At 39.1% G+C, this 18,165-nt stretch overlaps 1 protein-coding gene across 4 annotated transcripts in view; it reads right to left on the bottom strand.

Annotated features, from left to right (window-relative positions):
* The window catches only part of LOC133479563 (CUB and sushi domain-containing protein 3-like), a 283,130-nt gene that overhangs the window by 33,800 nt on the left and 231,165 nt on the right, over positions 1 to 18,165 (bottom strand). For all 4 annotated transcript variants that reach the window (XM_061776717.1, XM_061776718.1, XM_061776719.1 and 1 more), the window contains exons 58-60: positions 16,726 to 16,902; positions 12,727 to 12,909; positions 4,008 to 4,181 (exon numbers count right to left, since the gene is read on the bottom strand). In XM_061776717.1, coding sequence (XP_061632701.1) covers positions 4,008 to 4,181; positions 12,727 to 12,909; positions 16,726 to 16,902 — 534 coding nt within the window. The remainder of the gene's footprint in view (positions 1 to 4,007; positions 4,182 to 12,726; positions 12,910 to 16,725; positions 16,903 to 18,165) is intronic.

Raw genomic sequence — 18,165 nt, 5'->3', positions numbered from 1 at the left:
AGTTTTGATAAGATTTAGTTTGTCTCATGTTTTGTCAAGTTTTCCTGTCACATGTTCATGTTTTGTTCGCTCATTTGGTTATTGTTTCCACCTTTTCTTGTTAGCACTCCACCTTGTGTCAACCAATCAGCTCCCTCTAGCCACTCGTGTCTTGTCCATGTGTTCTTTGTTGTCTCGTGATTGATTGACTTATCTTGGTTTTATTTTTGTATTTCACATAAACCTGCCATTTGAACAGGGGTGTGGAGACTATTTATATCCAGTGTAGCTTCCCTTCATCTCCTTAATAGTAATATTGTTAGTTTTTTTTTTCAAAGAATTATTCGGAAGTTAAGCACTTGGTTTGAACACTTAATCCTTTTTTTTAAAATTTACTTTTGAAAGTCACAGCCCTACTTTTATTTAGTAAATTAGAAAACACATAGGTGGCACGGTGGGCGACTGGTTAGAGGACCGGGGTTCAATCCCCGTCCCCGCCTGTGTGGAGTTTGCATGTTCTCCCCGTACCTGCGTGGGTTTTATCCGGGCACTCCGGTTTCCTCCCACATCCCAAAAACATGCATTAAATAAAACATAACCCAAAATAAATTAATGATGGTTGTTGATCAGTCATCAGTCATATTAAAAAAAAAAAACAATATTTCACAAATTCTGCCAGGGTATGTAAACTTATGAGCACAACTGTACATATACGCTGTCATACGCATCCCTGTCATATTGGAATGAAAGTGTAGGCTACACGTTTTTTATAACCACTAGGTGGCGTGGCATTTTGGAATGAAAGTGTACAGCTTTTTCATAACCAATAGATGGCGGCATACATTTATAAAATGTGCAAGTTTTTCCATTTGCCCCGATACCCATGTATAATGCGCACTATTGACTTTTGACAATTTTTGGGGGGGACATTTTTTTGCATTATACACGAGAAATTACAGTACTACTCTTTTTCTTTCCTAATTGGGAGAACAATTTTGGCGATGGGTGCCCTTTTTATAGCTTGAGTACCTGCCCCCCAAAATGTCTATGCATGTGCCTGGTACAGGCAGTGTACAAATTGTTGCAGATCCAAATTAGAAAATACAAGTATGTACACTCCACTCCAAAAGTATCGGAAGAGATAGACCAATTTCTATTTGTTTGCTGTTGAGAGAAAACATTTTGAGATGACACAGGAGATCAACATTTCTGCTTTTATTTTCATGTATTTAGAGTTGGAGGCGCTGTACTTTTTTTCATGATGTCTTGATGTAAACAGTCAATTGTAACACCTTTATTTCTACCTTCTGCAGTTTGTTGCTGATGTCAATAGCCGCTATTTTATATTTGTCACAGCTTTCACAATGATTTTGTAATCAACTGCTGTTGTCTTGCTTGCCTCTGTGTGTTAGTGTGCATGTGTTCATTCGACGTCTGTTATTTAGTACACCAGTGGTTTCGTTCTTTTTCAGGACATTCCAAATGATTGTTCTTGCTAATGTTTGTGAAATGGCGCTGATTGATTTTCAATATTATCTCAACTTCGCAATTCCTTTCTACCCATCCTCTCTGGTTTTGATGTTGCTTTTCATTTTTCATGTTGCTTATATCTCCAACTAGTGGAAATGTAGTCTGCACAGCCCAAAACCAAATCTGAAAGTCAGCGTAGACATTCAACGGTATTTCTTCTTTGGATAACCAATATAAAACAACACACCTGGGCAACGAAACACACTTGCCAGTCACATGTTCCACTACTTTTGCTCACATGAAAACTAAGTGGGTTCAAACAGGTGCTATCTTCTAAAAAAAGTTTCAATGTAGATCTCGTCTCATATTTATCTAGTCAACAAACCCACATGTTTTCTCTTCAGCAAAAAAATAAAGGAATTGCCCTCAATATTCCACTACTTTTACAGGGGAGTCTATTATGTTTGATAATTGTCAGAATTAGTAAATGAATATTGATACAATTTCCTCAATACTTTAATGGTGGGGTATGTGCCAATGAGATATTAAATCTGCTGCTGAGCCAGGCAAAGAAACAAAGACCTATCCAATCACCCAACAATTTTCTGTATCACTTATCCTGTTCAAGGTCGCAGGGAGCTGGAGCCTATCCCAGCTGACTTTGGGTAAAAGACGGGCTAGCCAATGGACTGGGTATACTGTATATACAGTACATGCATATACTGTACATACATACTGTACATATCACAGGGCAAATATGGAAACAATTCCCACTGACATTCACACAGTCACTGAATGGGAATAGAACCAACAATGCTTGCACAGAAGTCTGGCAAGTAAACAGTTACATCATCAGTGAGTGACAGAGCCACAATTATAAACACATAACAAAAACTTTGAACAGTGCACATTACTTTAAAAATGCCTTCATTTCTAAGTAAATATTGCATGAATTAAAAAGATTTCAGCTCTCAGCTTGGTCTCAACCCGCACCAGACAGACTGACTCTTGTACAAACAACACACCTTGTCGCTGGCATTGAGTGCTAAGAGTTTGCAGTTAATATATCCATTCGTCCATCCATTTTCTGAGCGGCTTCTCCTCACTCGGGTCGCGGGCGTGCTGGAGCCTATCCCAGCTATCATCGGGCAGGAGGCGGGGTACACCCTGAACTGGTTGCCAGCCAATCGCAGGGCACAGACAGACAAACAAACAACCATTCGCACTCACATTCACACCTACGGGCAATTTAGAGTTGTCAATTAAACTACCATGCATGTTTTTGGGATGTGGGAGGAAACCGGAGTGCCCGGAGAAAACCCACGCAGGCACGGGGAGAACATGCAAACTCCACACAGGCGGGGCCGGGGATTGAACCCCGGTCCTCAGAACTGTGAGGCAGACGCTCTAACCAGTCGGTCCACCGTGCCGCCGCAGTTAATATAATTAGTTTTAAATGGGCAACGAGATCTCACATGTTTTTATGAGACATTATAATTATAATGTATAATAATAATAAAACCATTCCATTTTATAACCATTTTACAACCTTTTACTTTGAGTCGGCAAGCTATACAGTGTTGTTATTGTACGCACAATTAATTGCACTAAGTTGTGCATTAAGGCAGCCCATTACCTTATATTTGATAGCATGACCCACGCGTGGATGAGTGCAGTGACTGAAATTGTACAATCATAACAAAAAGGACAAGGTACATTCACTACTTTAAATGCAGCTGCTTCTAAAACAGCAGCCAACGAAATTCCCCTTGCAATAAATAGAAGCTTGAATCGTGGTTGCACTCATGCCATGATTATTAAGTTACTGTCTTTTTTGACCGGGCCTACAGGCCAGGTTTCGTAGTATGAAAAATAAAATTCCAGTATTTGTGCTGACGATAAAAAGACGCTGCATTTAAAGAAATAGTTATTCACAATTCCAGTGCATTTTCACGGTATTGTCTTTATTTAGTCCATAATTCACTGTTGCTGCAAAGAGCCTCATGTTAAAACTTCATAAGTTATTCATGACTTTGATTTCATTAAGTTGGAAAACCTCCAAAGGGGTGAGCAGCAAAGTAATAGTGGAGTCTTACAGTAGAGAAGACAAATTAAAACTACTGCAACTTAAGTTTGAAATATGTGTTTTGAGTTTTGGGACATAAAATGGAAATATAATTAGAAGGAACAGTTGCAAGATGCATTTCTGAAATAAGAGTTGCGATGCAATTTTCTGGACTGTTCAAACAATCCTCCTTTGAGGCGTTGCATCAATCTCACGTACCATTTCTACACATACTTTCGGTTAAACAACATTGCATGCCCCATGATGCCACCTTGACACACAACTCAAAGCTAACAAAAGTCCACTCCAATGTGTGAAGTTAACATTGTGATCTGGCGTTCCCAAAAAGTGTTTTCGATGATGCTATTCAGTCGTTCCGCTTGTCCTGCTTACACAGAGTGGTGAGGCGCAACAACAGTGTAACATTCCTGTCCTGAACCCCCTGTGAGCACCTCTACACACATCATGTGATAATGATTAGGTTATTACTCACGCAAGCACTGAGGCAGCTCTCCACTCCACATCCCATTCCCTGTGCAGGTGAGCACAGCAGGGAAGGAGAGCTCATAGCCCGACAGACAGCTGAAACTCACACTGGTGCCCCATTCCCACACCGAGCCCTCCAAAAGGCTGTTAGGGATGGATGGAGGCGTCGGACATTTCACCACTGTGGGAAACATAATGGCACACTCTTAGTTATTTCTCACAGTGTTTCCGGTTAAAAGGTGCAGTTAAGGTCCGGTTAAGTGATAATTAAGATGTACATTTAGCATAACCAAGGCCGGTAAAAGTAATGAGACACATAAAGTAGGAACTCAAATATTCAAACTAAAACAACCTCACATATGTATGTTAAGAGTTAAATCCAATAGTGCTGCAACAGAAGTGCAAAGTCTACAGCATGAAACTGGATCATTTCTTCAGTGTCCTGATATAAATTATTTTCTTAAGGTACCGCTAGTGGTTAAAAGAAAAAAAAAAAAAGTACTAAGACAGCTTTTGGCACAAGCACAAAAAAAAGATTAGACAGAAAACCCAACATTACAAGTTTGTTACAATCCTACTGTTGCAGCTGCACAAAGAAAAAGCCATGACAAGTGTATTTTTTATGGTATGTCTTGGATATCATTAAAATGATTTAAGTAAATATACAGAGTCTATACACACTATGTTAGGTCATGCTGTTATAAACAAAGAGTGCATAAATCAATACGGTATGTATTATATGTGGTACGTTTACAAACTAGTATGTTAGCCTGATTATTGTTTTTTATGGCCCATATGCATTATACATTGTTATAATGCTAGTCACAATCATTTCCAGAATGCCAAAGTATTTTAAGGCCCTGGGGATGCCTGTGCACTGCTAAACTAGAAGGCACAGCAGGAATAAGGTGAGTTGCATTATGCATTATAATGTTTGCACAATTATAATGCATGTTTTAAATTGTAGAGCTTTTGTAAACCTAACAATGAAGGGGGCGGAGGTTTGGTGGAGCACTTTCTTAAAGCGTAGAACCGACATCATCTCTCATTCAGCCAATACTCTTTAAAATGTGTGTTTTGAATCTGAATTATGATATTCAGTCTGGGGTACATGGTCCACTTCGAAAGCACTTTCGTCTCACGGAAACTATGATTACATAAGAAATAAGGTAGAGCACCCATCCATCCATTTTCTGAGCCGCTTCTCCTCACTAGGGTCGCGGGCGTGCTGGAGCCTATCCCAGCTATCATCGGGCAGGAGGCGGGGTACACCCTGAACTGGTTGCCAGCCAATCGCAGGGCACATACAAACAAACAACCATTCGCAGAACTGTGAGGCAGACAGACGTAAGGTAGAGCACTTCACTGTATATATGCAAACAGCCATCGTTCCTCCATGCCACCCCCCACCCTTGAAGTCATATTCATACATACAGAACCACTGTACAACATTGATGCACAATGACCTTGCAGTTGGCTGACAAAATTACTTAGTTGACCTATACACTAACCTCAAGGGTTACACGCATGTTCGCAGTTCAGGTTTCGTCTTCTGGCAAGATAAGCTATGCATGTTTTGGTACATGCTGGAAATAGCAGCAATACATACTGGGGGGGACCTTTTACACTAAATCAGTACATAGGGAACACCACAAGCTATCTATTCAAATCTAATCTGGTGAAAAACTGAAATCACATTTGGGTTGAGTATACCGTATATGACGGGGAAATGATAGATATTTTTCCTGCCGCAGGACATTTAGTTTCATTATGTTAGACTCTACAGAATAACAGCAAATGTGGAACATGCCACTGTGGAATTTTCAGGGATTCATGCCAAGATGGCACCCACCTATTGTTCTACTTTGGCGGCTGATCCAAAAACATTTCCATCTGGACATGTTGCAGCAGTATACAGCATTAAATCTTTTAAAATGTATGATATACTGTGAAGACTAAGCTAATGGCAACAGCGTACTGATGTTGCTACAGTTGTTCTCGCTGCTTGTTTTTGTTTAGCAATGCCATTTTCCCCAATTTTGTAGTCAAAACAGGTTCACTTGCAATTCTTTCTCTTTCATGCTAATGAGGAAGCAAAGAGTCTCTTGAGATTTGGACTCCCATGTCCTTTTTCTAGAGGCAGAAGCACTTCACTTTGGATTGCCTCCCTAAAATGCCCAGCTGGAAGCTGTAAAGTAGAACGCTGATCTGGTTGTGAACTGTTTGTAATACCAACGGTCTTCCTGTGGCAAAGTAAGAGACAGATGGAAGGGATGTAGAAAAATGTGTTTAAGGAAAAACAAAACAAAGGCTGGATTAAGGGTTCGAACGAAATTGACTTTTTCGGCATTGAGCAGAATGTCTTTTTCACAGCCTGTCAAAATGTCAGTTCTGTGTGCAAGTATCCTGATTTAAAAAAAAAAATTGTATTTTCAATTGCTCTGGAAAGAGGTAACATTCTTTCTTTGGGAATAACACCAAATAAATGGGGCCAACAGTGTGTGATGTCCACAAAATTCTTTATTACCTTTGACAGATGCTGCTATCACTGACTTAACAAATACTAAACACAAGAGTGGAGATGGATCACTGAGTAAACACTGCTAAGAAAAACACACTTGAACGTACAACATCTTCATAACACATTGGGACTGTTTCATTTTCTATCATTTCAAAATAAGGGCATGTAATTACAATTTGGGTTGAGTATCATTGAGGTGTAGGAGACATTATGTAAGTCGCTTCTGTAGCTACAACCAATTATATTTCTACATTTGCTCCTATCTTTAAACAAGGCCGATTGTTGCTTTGGATCAGTGAGTCGACCTTCAAGGAGCAGGCTGGCTAATCCGATCAGCAATCAATGAGGGAAAAATGAATTGAAAAACAATAAATAAAGGCTCTGGAATCCAGCAGAAACCATGGCGAAGTAAAGGGTATCCCCATTATCCTAAATAGTTGTAGGCAGCATTAGTGCCTTAGTTGAATGTGCCAAACTAGGGATTCAAAGAGGATGCAGGACTTATAATGTGTCATCCATCTGCAGTGTGTGTGTGTGTGTGTGTGTGTCTGTGTGTGCGTGTCTGTGCCGCACAAACAGCATGACTACTACTGACTAGCAAAAGGATGCACAAGTGAACCTCTTTTATCTCTTTTAGTTCTCCTTTCTTTCTCCCTCCCTCCCTAGAAAACTGGCTCTCAACCAAGCAGAATAGCATTAGAAAATACACTGAAAAGAAAACAACTGGTCAAATTATGTTGGTTTCAAACATCGAGTCCAACCACTGGCTCCCGCTAAACTTTAAGATGAATCAAAGAAAAGAAAAGACAGCCACATAAAAAGACAAGTGGCAATACTGTCTGATAGCCTGAATATCTTCTCATGCAGTAAGGAATCAAATCAAATCTCTGGTTTCTCCTGGAAAGCCTTTAGAGATAGGCCAAGGAAATGGAGGCAGCGGATGACAGACTTTTAAAAAATGAATACGCGCTTCGTCCTAATGACCCATGATGTAGAGAAATGCCCAAATTAATATAAAGAATTAATTTAGTAATCAGACTCCTCTCTTTAGTCAGTCTTTTATTCATTTGCCCCTTGAGAGAAATAAGTGCTGTTGCAGAAGTGAGAGCAGTGGAGTGAGTCAGAGGGATCCTCTGGCTGGCTGACTAATGCATACAGGTCAGCAGGAGCTGACAGCGCTCTGGCAGCCGCCTCGGCCCAAGCAGACGCGAAGGTGTGCTCACTTTAGTGTCTGCGTGTGCACGAGGGAGACAGCTGGGCAATTAAACGCTCCCGTGTGGGTGCATGCGTCCGCGGTGTGGAAGCATCTGTGCAGTGAAGAAGGCTAAACTCTTAAGCTGCGTTTACAAGGTGAAAAGTTATTAACTGTCTGATGCAAAATACATGGGAAATAAGTTGCATGCAACTTTACGTTGACACAAAAGAATTTAAAAAGAATTGAAGTTCTTTTGAGTTGAAGGTGCCAAAAAATGCATTTTAAATATATATATATATATATATATATATATATATATATATATATCTGCTCACATTGTCTGTTGCCACACCTGCCAAAAGCATGGATCGCTCCGATTATGCATCGTCCTCTTTCGCAGAGAGAGGCCTCCATGTGAGACTGTCATTTCGACACAAGGGAATGAAAGGAGCCAGTTTTATTGGTGGCGAATGAAGTCGGCTGTAAGGACTCCCACAGTGGTGCAGACCACCTACTCTCAGATCCACCGGGCTGCACTGGTCTATGAAATTACCAACACCGGTCTGACTCACCCCTGGCACACAGTTGCACCACCTGCCATGCCAGATTTACGCCGTTCACGAAAATAGGGCCCATAACTGTAGCTAGAAAATATAGCTATCAGTCCTGGAACCTTTCTGACAACCCTTGTATGCAAGGTAAATTGAGTTTTTAGTGTTAAGTTGCTTCCAAATACCCAAGCTGGATAAGAAAAATAAATGTCTTACAAAAAAAATCTGCATTTTTTTATTTGTTATTTTGTGACATGATCAATGTTAGGTTTCTTCTTTAACATGAAATTGATTTTAACAAGCTGGAAGCTAGCATCTGTTTTGGAGGAATCACAAGTGTGTCACAGGGGTTTTACACATTGCAACTCTGTCACAACTTAGTTTTCAGCCTTAGGTTGTTCTCCACCAGACCATCCCCAAGAAGCACAAAAAGAGATTCGGAGCGCTGCACACCTTTATCAGAAACGTGCATGCAGTAGCAGTCCTTGTTGGAGGGGGGTGGAGTGCATCCCCCCCAAAGAATGCCCATATCAGAAACTGCCCCTGCGTGCGTGGACACACACATCTACACCATTCTTTTGCTCTCTATTTCATCCGCCTTGAGTAACTGTTACACAACCATCAGTGCAACCAACTACACATCCAAGGGCCAGCCGGTCCCATAAATAATTGAACACTAGCATGCAGTATTTCATGTTAGGGTCAATTTCAAAGTTCCACATTGGAAGAAGAGGGAAAGAAGTGTCTTATCCTAAAAAAGCAGTTCCTCGTAACAGCAATTAGCCATGGCAAATGTTATCTCACACCAATTAGAACAACTTAAGAAAAGGTGGAAAAAGAAAAAGAAGAGCTAAACCTATGTGCCAGCAAAACACCTTTTTGAATTCTAATCTATTTGATTACAAATACTGGACAGAAAATCCAACAGAGCAGTATCAAAATTATACCTTGATCAAGAAAATAATGTTACATTTATCCCGTGTAACACTTGCATCAGACAATACATTTTAGAAATGATAAAGGCCATCGTTAATATATACAATACTTATTTTACACATGCTTTTCATTCATTGCTTTTCTTGTGTCTATTTATTATGGTGGTGGAAGGATGATATATTCACATCCAGTGTTACAGACCATGAAATTCACTTGCTGTTGTTTTTGATCAGATTCTATAGTTGTACAGTATGTTCCATAAAACCTATTCTTATTTTTTTTTTTAAAACTCACATTGTCTTCAGGTGTGCAAGTATGTGTCAAACATGTCTCTGCATTTCTCTATCTTATTTTCTCTGTGTGCATGCCAATCTCCTGTAATCTATTTTTCTCTCACATTTCATTTGTTTCCCCCCATTCTCAGGAGGCAAATACAACACTTGCTTTGTTCTGTATAACTGAGGCAGCAGCTTGGGAACAGTTTCATAGCAACAACGAGGCTACCATCTGCCTGGCAGACTTTTCTCTTTGTGGGGTATGATTGCAAACTGTTTGTTACACAAGTTTCTAATCATGCAAATACTTACTTTTGGGTTGCGACGACAGACACAGTAATCTAGGCATCATAAATCATGGCATGATGTATTTGCTCATGGACCGACAGTCGTGGTTGTAGTGCATCCTACTACTTTATGAATTGCAGCGACAAAGAGAGCACAAGCATTTACAAAAAAACCTTTGGAGAGTAAATACAGTGATCCTGGTCGTAATAAAGAGGACTGGTTGGTTATCCATCAACAGGTGCCAAAGGTACTTTCAACTTTGGCTTAGTGCCACATAAGTGCACGTGGAACTCTTGATGAAATGTGTCACAGTCAACAATTATAACCTTCATTAAGTGCTATAAAATATGTATGCTTTGTTTTACTGAGCCCCAAATGTGTTGCCAAGAAATGTAAGATGTTGTATTAATTAGGCAATGAATTGTATCCTTTTGAAAAAAATAAGCAACACAAAATGTATATGAATAAATATGCCTTGATTATAGTGTACATTCCTCTTACAGGCCCACAGCCTTCTGTTTCGTTGGCACGCCTGCTATCAGCACACTTAAGATATGTGCGTGACCACATAGGAAGTTCTGAGTCACCTTGCTGGCTAATCTCATTACACCCCAGTATGTAAGCAGCATGTACTTGTTATTGTACATGACAGAGAGGCGACAGGCCAAGATTTTGACGAAACACCACACATTATCAAGGTTGACTGCATGTTGCGCTCTCATTTTAGTTTAAGATTGTTTTCCTTCTTGAATATCTTTCCCCAATTAGTCTTTTTTTTCTACCAGAATTTGCTCCTTCTGTTCTGTCCACTACTGTCTGCTTTGTTCCCCTTTGGTTATTAATACAGTACAGTGGACCATGGGCAGGGTGGCAATCGAGAACTACCGAAAGTTCATTTTCATTCAAATTTTGTCAGGGACTTCCTGGACAAACCCGGCTGAACACATTATATACGAGCATTCAAATGTCGGGGTAAAAACGCTGTATTCGGGAACCCATTCAGTGTGGCTGCCATTCGTGTATACATCGCAACTGCACGAGTGTGTGAGGTGCGTTCAGGGACACTGCGTAAATGGGAGTGAATGTGTTCTTTGGTACATAATAGTAAAAATTGACGATTAGGAAAATTTGTATTTGTATCAGAATGCTTTAGTTACAACACTGTCGTAATATGGAATTGATTTAGTTTTTTTTTTATCATAAGAATAGCCAAGATAAATTATTTTGTTAATATAATCAGCCAGCGCTGCAAGAAATGCAGTTATCTTTGTCCTTTCACCCTCATTCCTCTCACACTGTGTTGTGTGTTTTTGTTTGCGTATTAAGTACAAAGGTCCTAATTTTTTTTAATTTGGTTATTAAAATAAGTCTATTCAAGCAAGTTTTTCCTCATGTTTTTGATGTTGTTGGATGAACGCTGCAGCTGGCTACTAGTGTGGATTGAATGGGTGGCAACAATGAGGAAATGAAATGCCAGTATTTTGAGTGTAATAGCCAGTCAGCAACACATTGGGAAAAAGATGAATGCGGCCAAGTACTGGGATATCCTGGACGAAAACCTTCTCCAGAGTGCTCAGAACCTCAGACTGGGCCGAAGGTTCACCTTAAAAAAAGACAATGACCCTAAGCACACAGCTAAAATACCGAAGGAGTGGCTTCAGAACAACTCCGTGACTGTTTTTGAATGGCCCAGCCAGAGCCCTGACTTAAACCCAATTGACCATCTCTGGAAAGACCTGATAATGGCTGCCCACCAACGTTCACCATCCAACCAGACAGAACTGAAGAGGATCTGCAAGGAGGAATGGTAGCTGATCCCCAAATCCAGGTGTGAAAAACTTGTTGCATCATTTCCAAAAAGACTCATGGCTGTATTAGCTCAAAATGGTGCTTCTACTAAATACTGAGCAAAGGGTCTGAATACTTATGGCTGTGTGATATTTCAGTTTTTCTTTTTTAATAAATCTGCAAAAATTTCAACAATTCCATTTTTTCTGTCAATATGGGGTGCTGTATGTACATTAATGTGGAAAAAAAGAAAGAACTTGATGATTTTAGCAAATGGCTGCAATATAAATAAGAATGAAAAATGTAAGGGGGTCTGAATACTTTCCGTACCCACTGTAGGCTGAAAAGGATTTGCAAATCATTGTATTCTGTTTTTATCTACATTTACACAACGTCCCAACTTCATTGTTATTGGAGTTTGTACTTGAAAGTCAGGCTTAATTTGCATGTTCAGTGTTTTTTTTTTGGTTGACTGTTTTAAAATGGCCAGCAATGAGTCCTGATCTCAAGAAACGTTTGAAGGCTGTCTTCACTGCCAAAGTGTGCGCAACCAAATATTAAGGAGGGGTGCCAATCTTGCTGCACAAGCTGTTCTATTTTTGTTATTAAAATATTTAAGATGGAAAAAAAAAAAAAATTCTGTTAAATTACTTTGGACCTCCTATTAAAAAAATCCTGATGATGTATGTTTGGTACATTTCCATTTATTTCTGAAGATATTATACAGATTATGCAAAAAGTGAAGGGCTGCCAATACTGGTGAGTACGACTGTATTTAGACATCGTATGCAGGGCCTAAATCACTACGTGTCATATTATTGGTTGCGTATACAGTCTATATATCTAATCTAGACATCTATACATTTGATTCAGTCAAACAGAACATACTTTCAAACTCTTGTGTCCATAATGTTAGTGGCCAAAATGGTAATATACTATATTAATATCATACTGTGAAACATAAAATGGATTTTAATTCGCTAGCAGAAAGCAATGCACCAGCAGTCACAGATTTGATCATGACTACTCCAAGTTTGGCTAATTCATGCCTTATTCATGCATCTTCTCTCTCATTTTCTGCCTGTGGGTTTGGCATTAATGGTATTGTTAGTTCAATATTTTTAAAAGTACTGTATACCATCACTGTACACTGCGATGTGAGCGGAACTTACCCTTGCATGTCGGAATGGTGCCACACCACGTGCCATTTTTGGTACAGGTCCTGGTGACATTGTGGTCCCCTCCAATCATCACAAAACCGGGCTGGCACATAAAGGTTACATTGTGGCCCACGGAGGTATCATCGCCAAATCTAAGCCCGTTTGCTGGGATTTCTGGGTCACCACAAGTGATCACTGTCATTAGGGAGAAAGCATAGGCATCAGGACATGTGAAATGTCACAAGAACAACTTTGAAATGCTACTTACAAAATGATGACAATTATTCATAACTGCAGATTATTGTTTTTCATGATACATTTTATTTTTGACAAAAACCTTTTGACATTCACGTTTCTTTCACTTTCACTTCTGAAAGCAATCTGAAGTTGTGAATAAAGGAAAGGGCAACTTTTCCCAACAATTTATTGTTAGTCTACCAATCTTACTGTCTCTTACTGCCACATAAAAAAATAATAGTCTCACATGCACATTTATTTAGAATGTTTGTGGGGTTGAACGATACACTGGTGCATCATAAAAGTATCTAAATATAATGCGAGGGGTATAGACGCACACACACTAAAAACCTGAGGATTAGGATTTTGTGATTGATGACAGACTATACAAGTAGAACAAACTCATACTTTTGATGTACAAGGGGTTTGACAATTTTACCACCTGCCTTCGTAAAAGCTGCTTGATAGTACGCTAAAACACTAGCTCATGGCTGTGTTGCCCATTACGATGCCAGGTATTGACTTAATTCTATCTGATGGGTATTAAGGATCCAGCCAGCATCAATTTATTTGCTTTTCACAGGCCCTCTTTCAACTTTCAGCCTTCATCTGCACTCATTTATTAAAAATCTTGCCTGACTTTTTCGCCCTCATGTAAGAGGCCAGTTTGATGCATATGATTGTTCTTTTTACTGCCTCTGTCGTGATATTAATTAATGTTGGAAAAACATCCTGGCTTGGCTGTCAGGATGCTTATTTTCCCTCATAGGATTAATAAAGTATATCTATCTACAGTATCTATCTGTCCATCCATCTGTACTCCCACCTGCCCAGCCGTCCGTCCATTCATAGCAAAGTACTCAACAACTATGAAAATGTATTTAAAATGCAACTGAGCACAGACATTCATGGCCACTTAAGATATTTTGTCAAGCTTGACACCTACATTCAAAGCAAAAATGAATAGATCATAACACACTATAAATACAACAGAATATTTTATTTAATATTTTCATTCGTGTTGATGCCCTTTTTGCATAAGATATGCAAGCTTTTTACTTTTTACATGTTGTCTTTGTTGTCATGGAACGTAGTGTATAAAGGAGACACGTACTGGAGTGAAAGGAGAACAAAAGGTGTTCTCAGGGCTATAAAAGGTGTTTATATGTCTAAAAGAAAGACAGGAACTGCTATTAGATCACAATGCTGGACTCTGTAGTCACAAAGTGCCAAATCTCAAGCATACAAACAATTGGCCAGTCTGCAATTCATTGCAGACCGGATGTCTGTTCTTATTGTCTAAACCTACAGTAGAGTTAAAGATGGTATTGTCTCCCATTATACTGCACCAGCTTTAGCTTAATTATACTTTGAAAACATTTGTGTACATTGCAAAAGCCTGATGTTAACATGCAAAACAACCACTAAAGGTGAGGTGCTAAAATTATGCTGCTGCACATTATCTTGAATTAAACATTATAGATTCCTCCAAAGAAAAGCCCAAGGCAGTTAGGATGGAATAAAAAGTCAGTTGATGAAGGCAATGTCAATTAGTATGAACTACAACACCTTTGGAAAAAAAAGCCTACATACTGGATGCTGAGGAGATAAGTAAACACAATCAGAAACCTATTCCAAGTCTATTAAATCCCCCAAAACACAATGCCAACACAATGTCAAAAAGCTGCAGGCAATTTGCTTCAACAACTTGTCTTTTTTTGTTTTTAAGTCAATAACTGTATTGTGTCTCTCCTTTACTTGACTGCGGTATTTTTTCCACATTTTTGCAATCTCATCCCTTATGGAAGAACAACTGTAAATATTTGTGTATAATGTATATTGCACTTCAATTACTACTACATTAATCTACATTAAAGTATGACTTATTCACACAAGGACAAAATTGCTGGTACCCTGTGAAGGAAAAACCCACAATAGTCACTGAAATAATTGACAAACGTAATAGAAAGAGAGAATTATCTGATTATCTAATGAAACTGGCTTGATAAAAAAAATAGTACCCTTAATGGGGAACAAGATGTCAAAACTTGGTTATATTTTAAATGTGCATATCTTCTTTATCACCTACTTAAACGGATGGCAATTTAAAAAAAAAAAGTCTGATTGCCATTAGTTAATTTTGACTGAATTATATTCATGATTGCTTTTGTCAATTTCATTTTATTTGACGGTGGGTTTTTCCTTCTTTAACATTTTTCTCCATGTGTATCTTTGGGTACCAGGGACTGGGATGTTGAATGCAACTGGAATGCTCATTCACACAACATTTAGGAAACCAGGTCAATGCTAAAAGCTCATCCAATACACTGATTGCTATGCTGGCATGAAGTCAGCATCTAATCTTAACCTTAAACCTCAAGCAGAGAAAAAAAGAAAGGACAGCGTCAGTATAGAATGCTAAAAAAGGAATTACAAATCAACACAACTGTCAACTACCCAGTCTAGTGGAATAATTGTTAAAAAGTGTTTACTGTTAATTTTGAAAAACACTTTATGGCGTAACTTCACAGTTCACTGAGCGAGTGTCTTTTCTAGTGCACTCCAGCTAATTCGCTAATTCTTCAACATGCTCTGAAAATTCAATTTGTCAGCCACCAACAGTGTAAAGTAACATTTCCTCTCTCTATCCCTCTCTCTCTTTCTTTCTCCATGAGAATTTACCTAGTAACATCCATCCATGTTCTACACTGCTTGTTCTCATTAAGGGTTTAGGTGAGCTTCAGCCTATCTCAGCTGAATTTAGGCGAGAGGTGGTATTTACTGGAGGGCACATATAAAAAAACGAACATTCACTAATCACATCCACACCTATGGACAATTAAGATGATCCAATTAATCTTACTTAATTGTAAGCATTGGGAGAGCACGCAAACAGGAAGGACATTCAAACCCACACGTCTTGACTATAAGACAGACAAAGTGCACCATATGAACTCATTTGCCGGGGTGCCATAAAAATGAATGGCTCCTTCATCAAGTCATACAGAAACAATCCAGGCATCGGAGGTGCTGATGTGCCTCAAGTGACCACTGAAAGGATCATCATCTTCAGCTCCTTCTGCATGCTTGAATATTATTAATCAATGTAATTGCTAATATTGCTTGTGTGAGTCACTATCACAAAAGGAAAAGCTAAGAGAACGTAGTGGATATTTGAAAGACGGCGCTGTGAAATTTATTTCACAGTCTTGAATTCAATGTAATTTGCCAAACTGCCTAATTACAAAAAGGCTCATTTGCAGAGATATAGACAATAAAAAAGGTTGACAGTTCAGGGGAGGTTTGCAAGATTTATCTGCTGCTTTAAGTCTTAGGTGTCTATTTCAGCCACTTTTCAAAGCTCATCATGGAGATTTAGAACAATGACTGACTGAGTTAATTGTGTGTAACTCACAATCAGAGCCATGACAATTATAGTGTGTGTCTGTGTGTGTGTGCGTACTGTATCTCTGCCACACCTATGCAAATGTCACAAATTCATTCATTTAATTCACAGTTGTATTTTTGGTAAGAAACAATAACGCAATTGGCTACATCCATATGAAAATGACTTATGGGTTGCTGTACGGTCTATTAATTCAAACTGAGCACATCTCACCTGTCAGTCACAAATCATTTATTTTCTTTCACTATAAACACCAGAATGTGCTTTCTCTTTTTGCATATCACCATTCCTTTTATGCTCAATATTGTGCAGCTGGGAAACCTTTAAAGTGAATTCAAAAACACAAAGCTTGTTCATAAAATACTCACATGTGCAGTTTGGAGCCATGCCAGACCACGTGCCATTAGCCAGACATTGGCGTGTGGGCAAGCCTGAGAGGAAATAGCCCTCCATACAAGAATAAACAATGGAGTGGGAGAAGGTTGTACCATCCACACGGGAAATGCGGCCATGAGCAGGTGTTCCTGGGTTTCCGCACTGCACGGCTGCAATTAAGGTGAGAAATGAGAGGAGGTGAGGGTCGGAGGCAAAAAATAATAGTGTATTTCCCATTTTCCATATCTTGAATTCACAACTTGACATTTGAGTGCCTCTTGAGGGCCTGGGAAATAAGTTGTGGTGGTCTCCAGGTGTTTGAAGGGCTTTAGCAAAATCTGTTTTATATTATATTAATACCCATATTGATTCATGAGATAATTGCTGTCTTGCTTTGGAGCTAATGGATTGTTTTTCTTTTTTTTCCAAGTCTGATTATGCCTATTTGCCTCAAATAAGCGCATGCAGGGAATCTTGTTTTTCTTTTAAGAGGCTGTGAACGAGCAAAGAACCTTTAATCCATAGTGTCACAGCTTTCTTTAGAAATACTAATGAGCGGAGCAGGAGCTGCGCTGAGCCAATTTCCATCAGACCACTGATAGGGCCTCAACACAGGAAGTAGGGAGGGGTTAACTGTTATGTTTAAATATATACACTTTCATAATTTCATGTCTAGAATGGTTGCTTGTAAAGTCAAGAGGCATAAACAACAACAATCAAAAGAAATTAAGTGAGTTATGAGTTATAAAAAGGTGTGTGTGAATGCATGCATAATAGACTATAATAGTTTTTGACTACACTGTACCTCCTGCACCATCTAAACAGATCCAATACAAGTAAAAAAACTCGAGAACTGAGTTTTACTTTTTCAAGCTTAACAGTTAAAACTATTTGAATTTACAAAACAGCATCTGTAGCAACATTTTAACTCCAATATAAACACAAGAAAATATCATGCCAAATCAACTTCCTGTAGAAATCCGTGCAATATTTTAGAATATCAAGACAACATTGAGAGAGAAAAAGACTGTTTGCTTTTTTTCTCCTCAAGATCAAGCCTAATTAGAAAAATGATTTGCCTTTGCAATCACCTAATTGCCTGGAAAATGTGAAACAGTGATTTATGCAGGAAACAAACATGTTGTGGTGACTGTGGAGATTTGACAATTAGCACATGAGCTCAAGCACACGCTCATGGATGTTCGAGCACATCACTCACACACACCACCAGGTGCTGTAATCCTCATTAGGCATGTGCACACACACGCTCGCATTACGAATTCAGTCAGGAGACAGAGGAGGGACAGAGGCAAGAGTAGACATGGAACGAGAGGCGGCCAGACAACAAGATTCAGGAGGAAAAAAATCTGGGGAAAAGTGAGAGAAAAGGCTGACAGGAGGAAATGAGCGATAGAGCGAGACTGAGAGAAAAA

This window comes from Phyllopteryx taeniolatus, chromosome 6, assembly GCF_024500385.1.
Source record: "Phyllopteryx taeniolatus isolate TA_2022b chromosome 6, UOR_Ptae_1.2, whole genome shotgun sequence".
NCBI classification, from domain to species: domain Eukaryota; kingdom Metazoa; phylum Chordata; class Actinopteri; order Syngnathiformes; family Syngnathidae; genus Phyllopteryx; species Phyllopteryx taeniolatus.
Note: the sequence above shows the minus strand (reverse complement) of the source record. Positions and strands in the feature narration are given on the sequence as shown.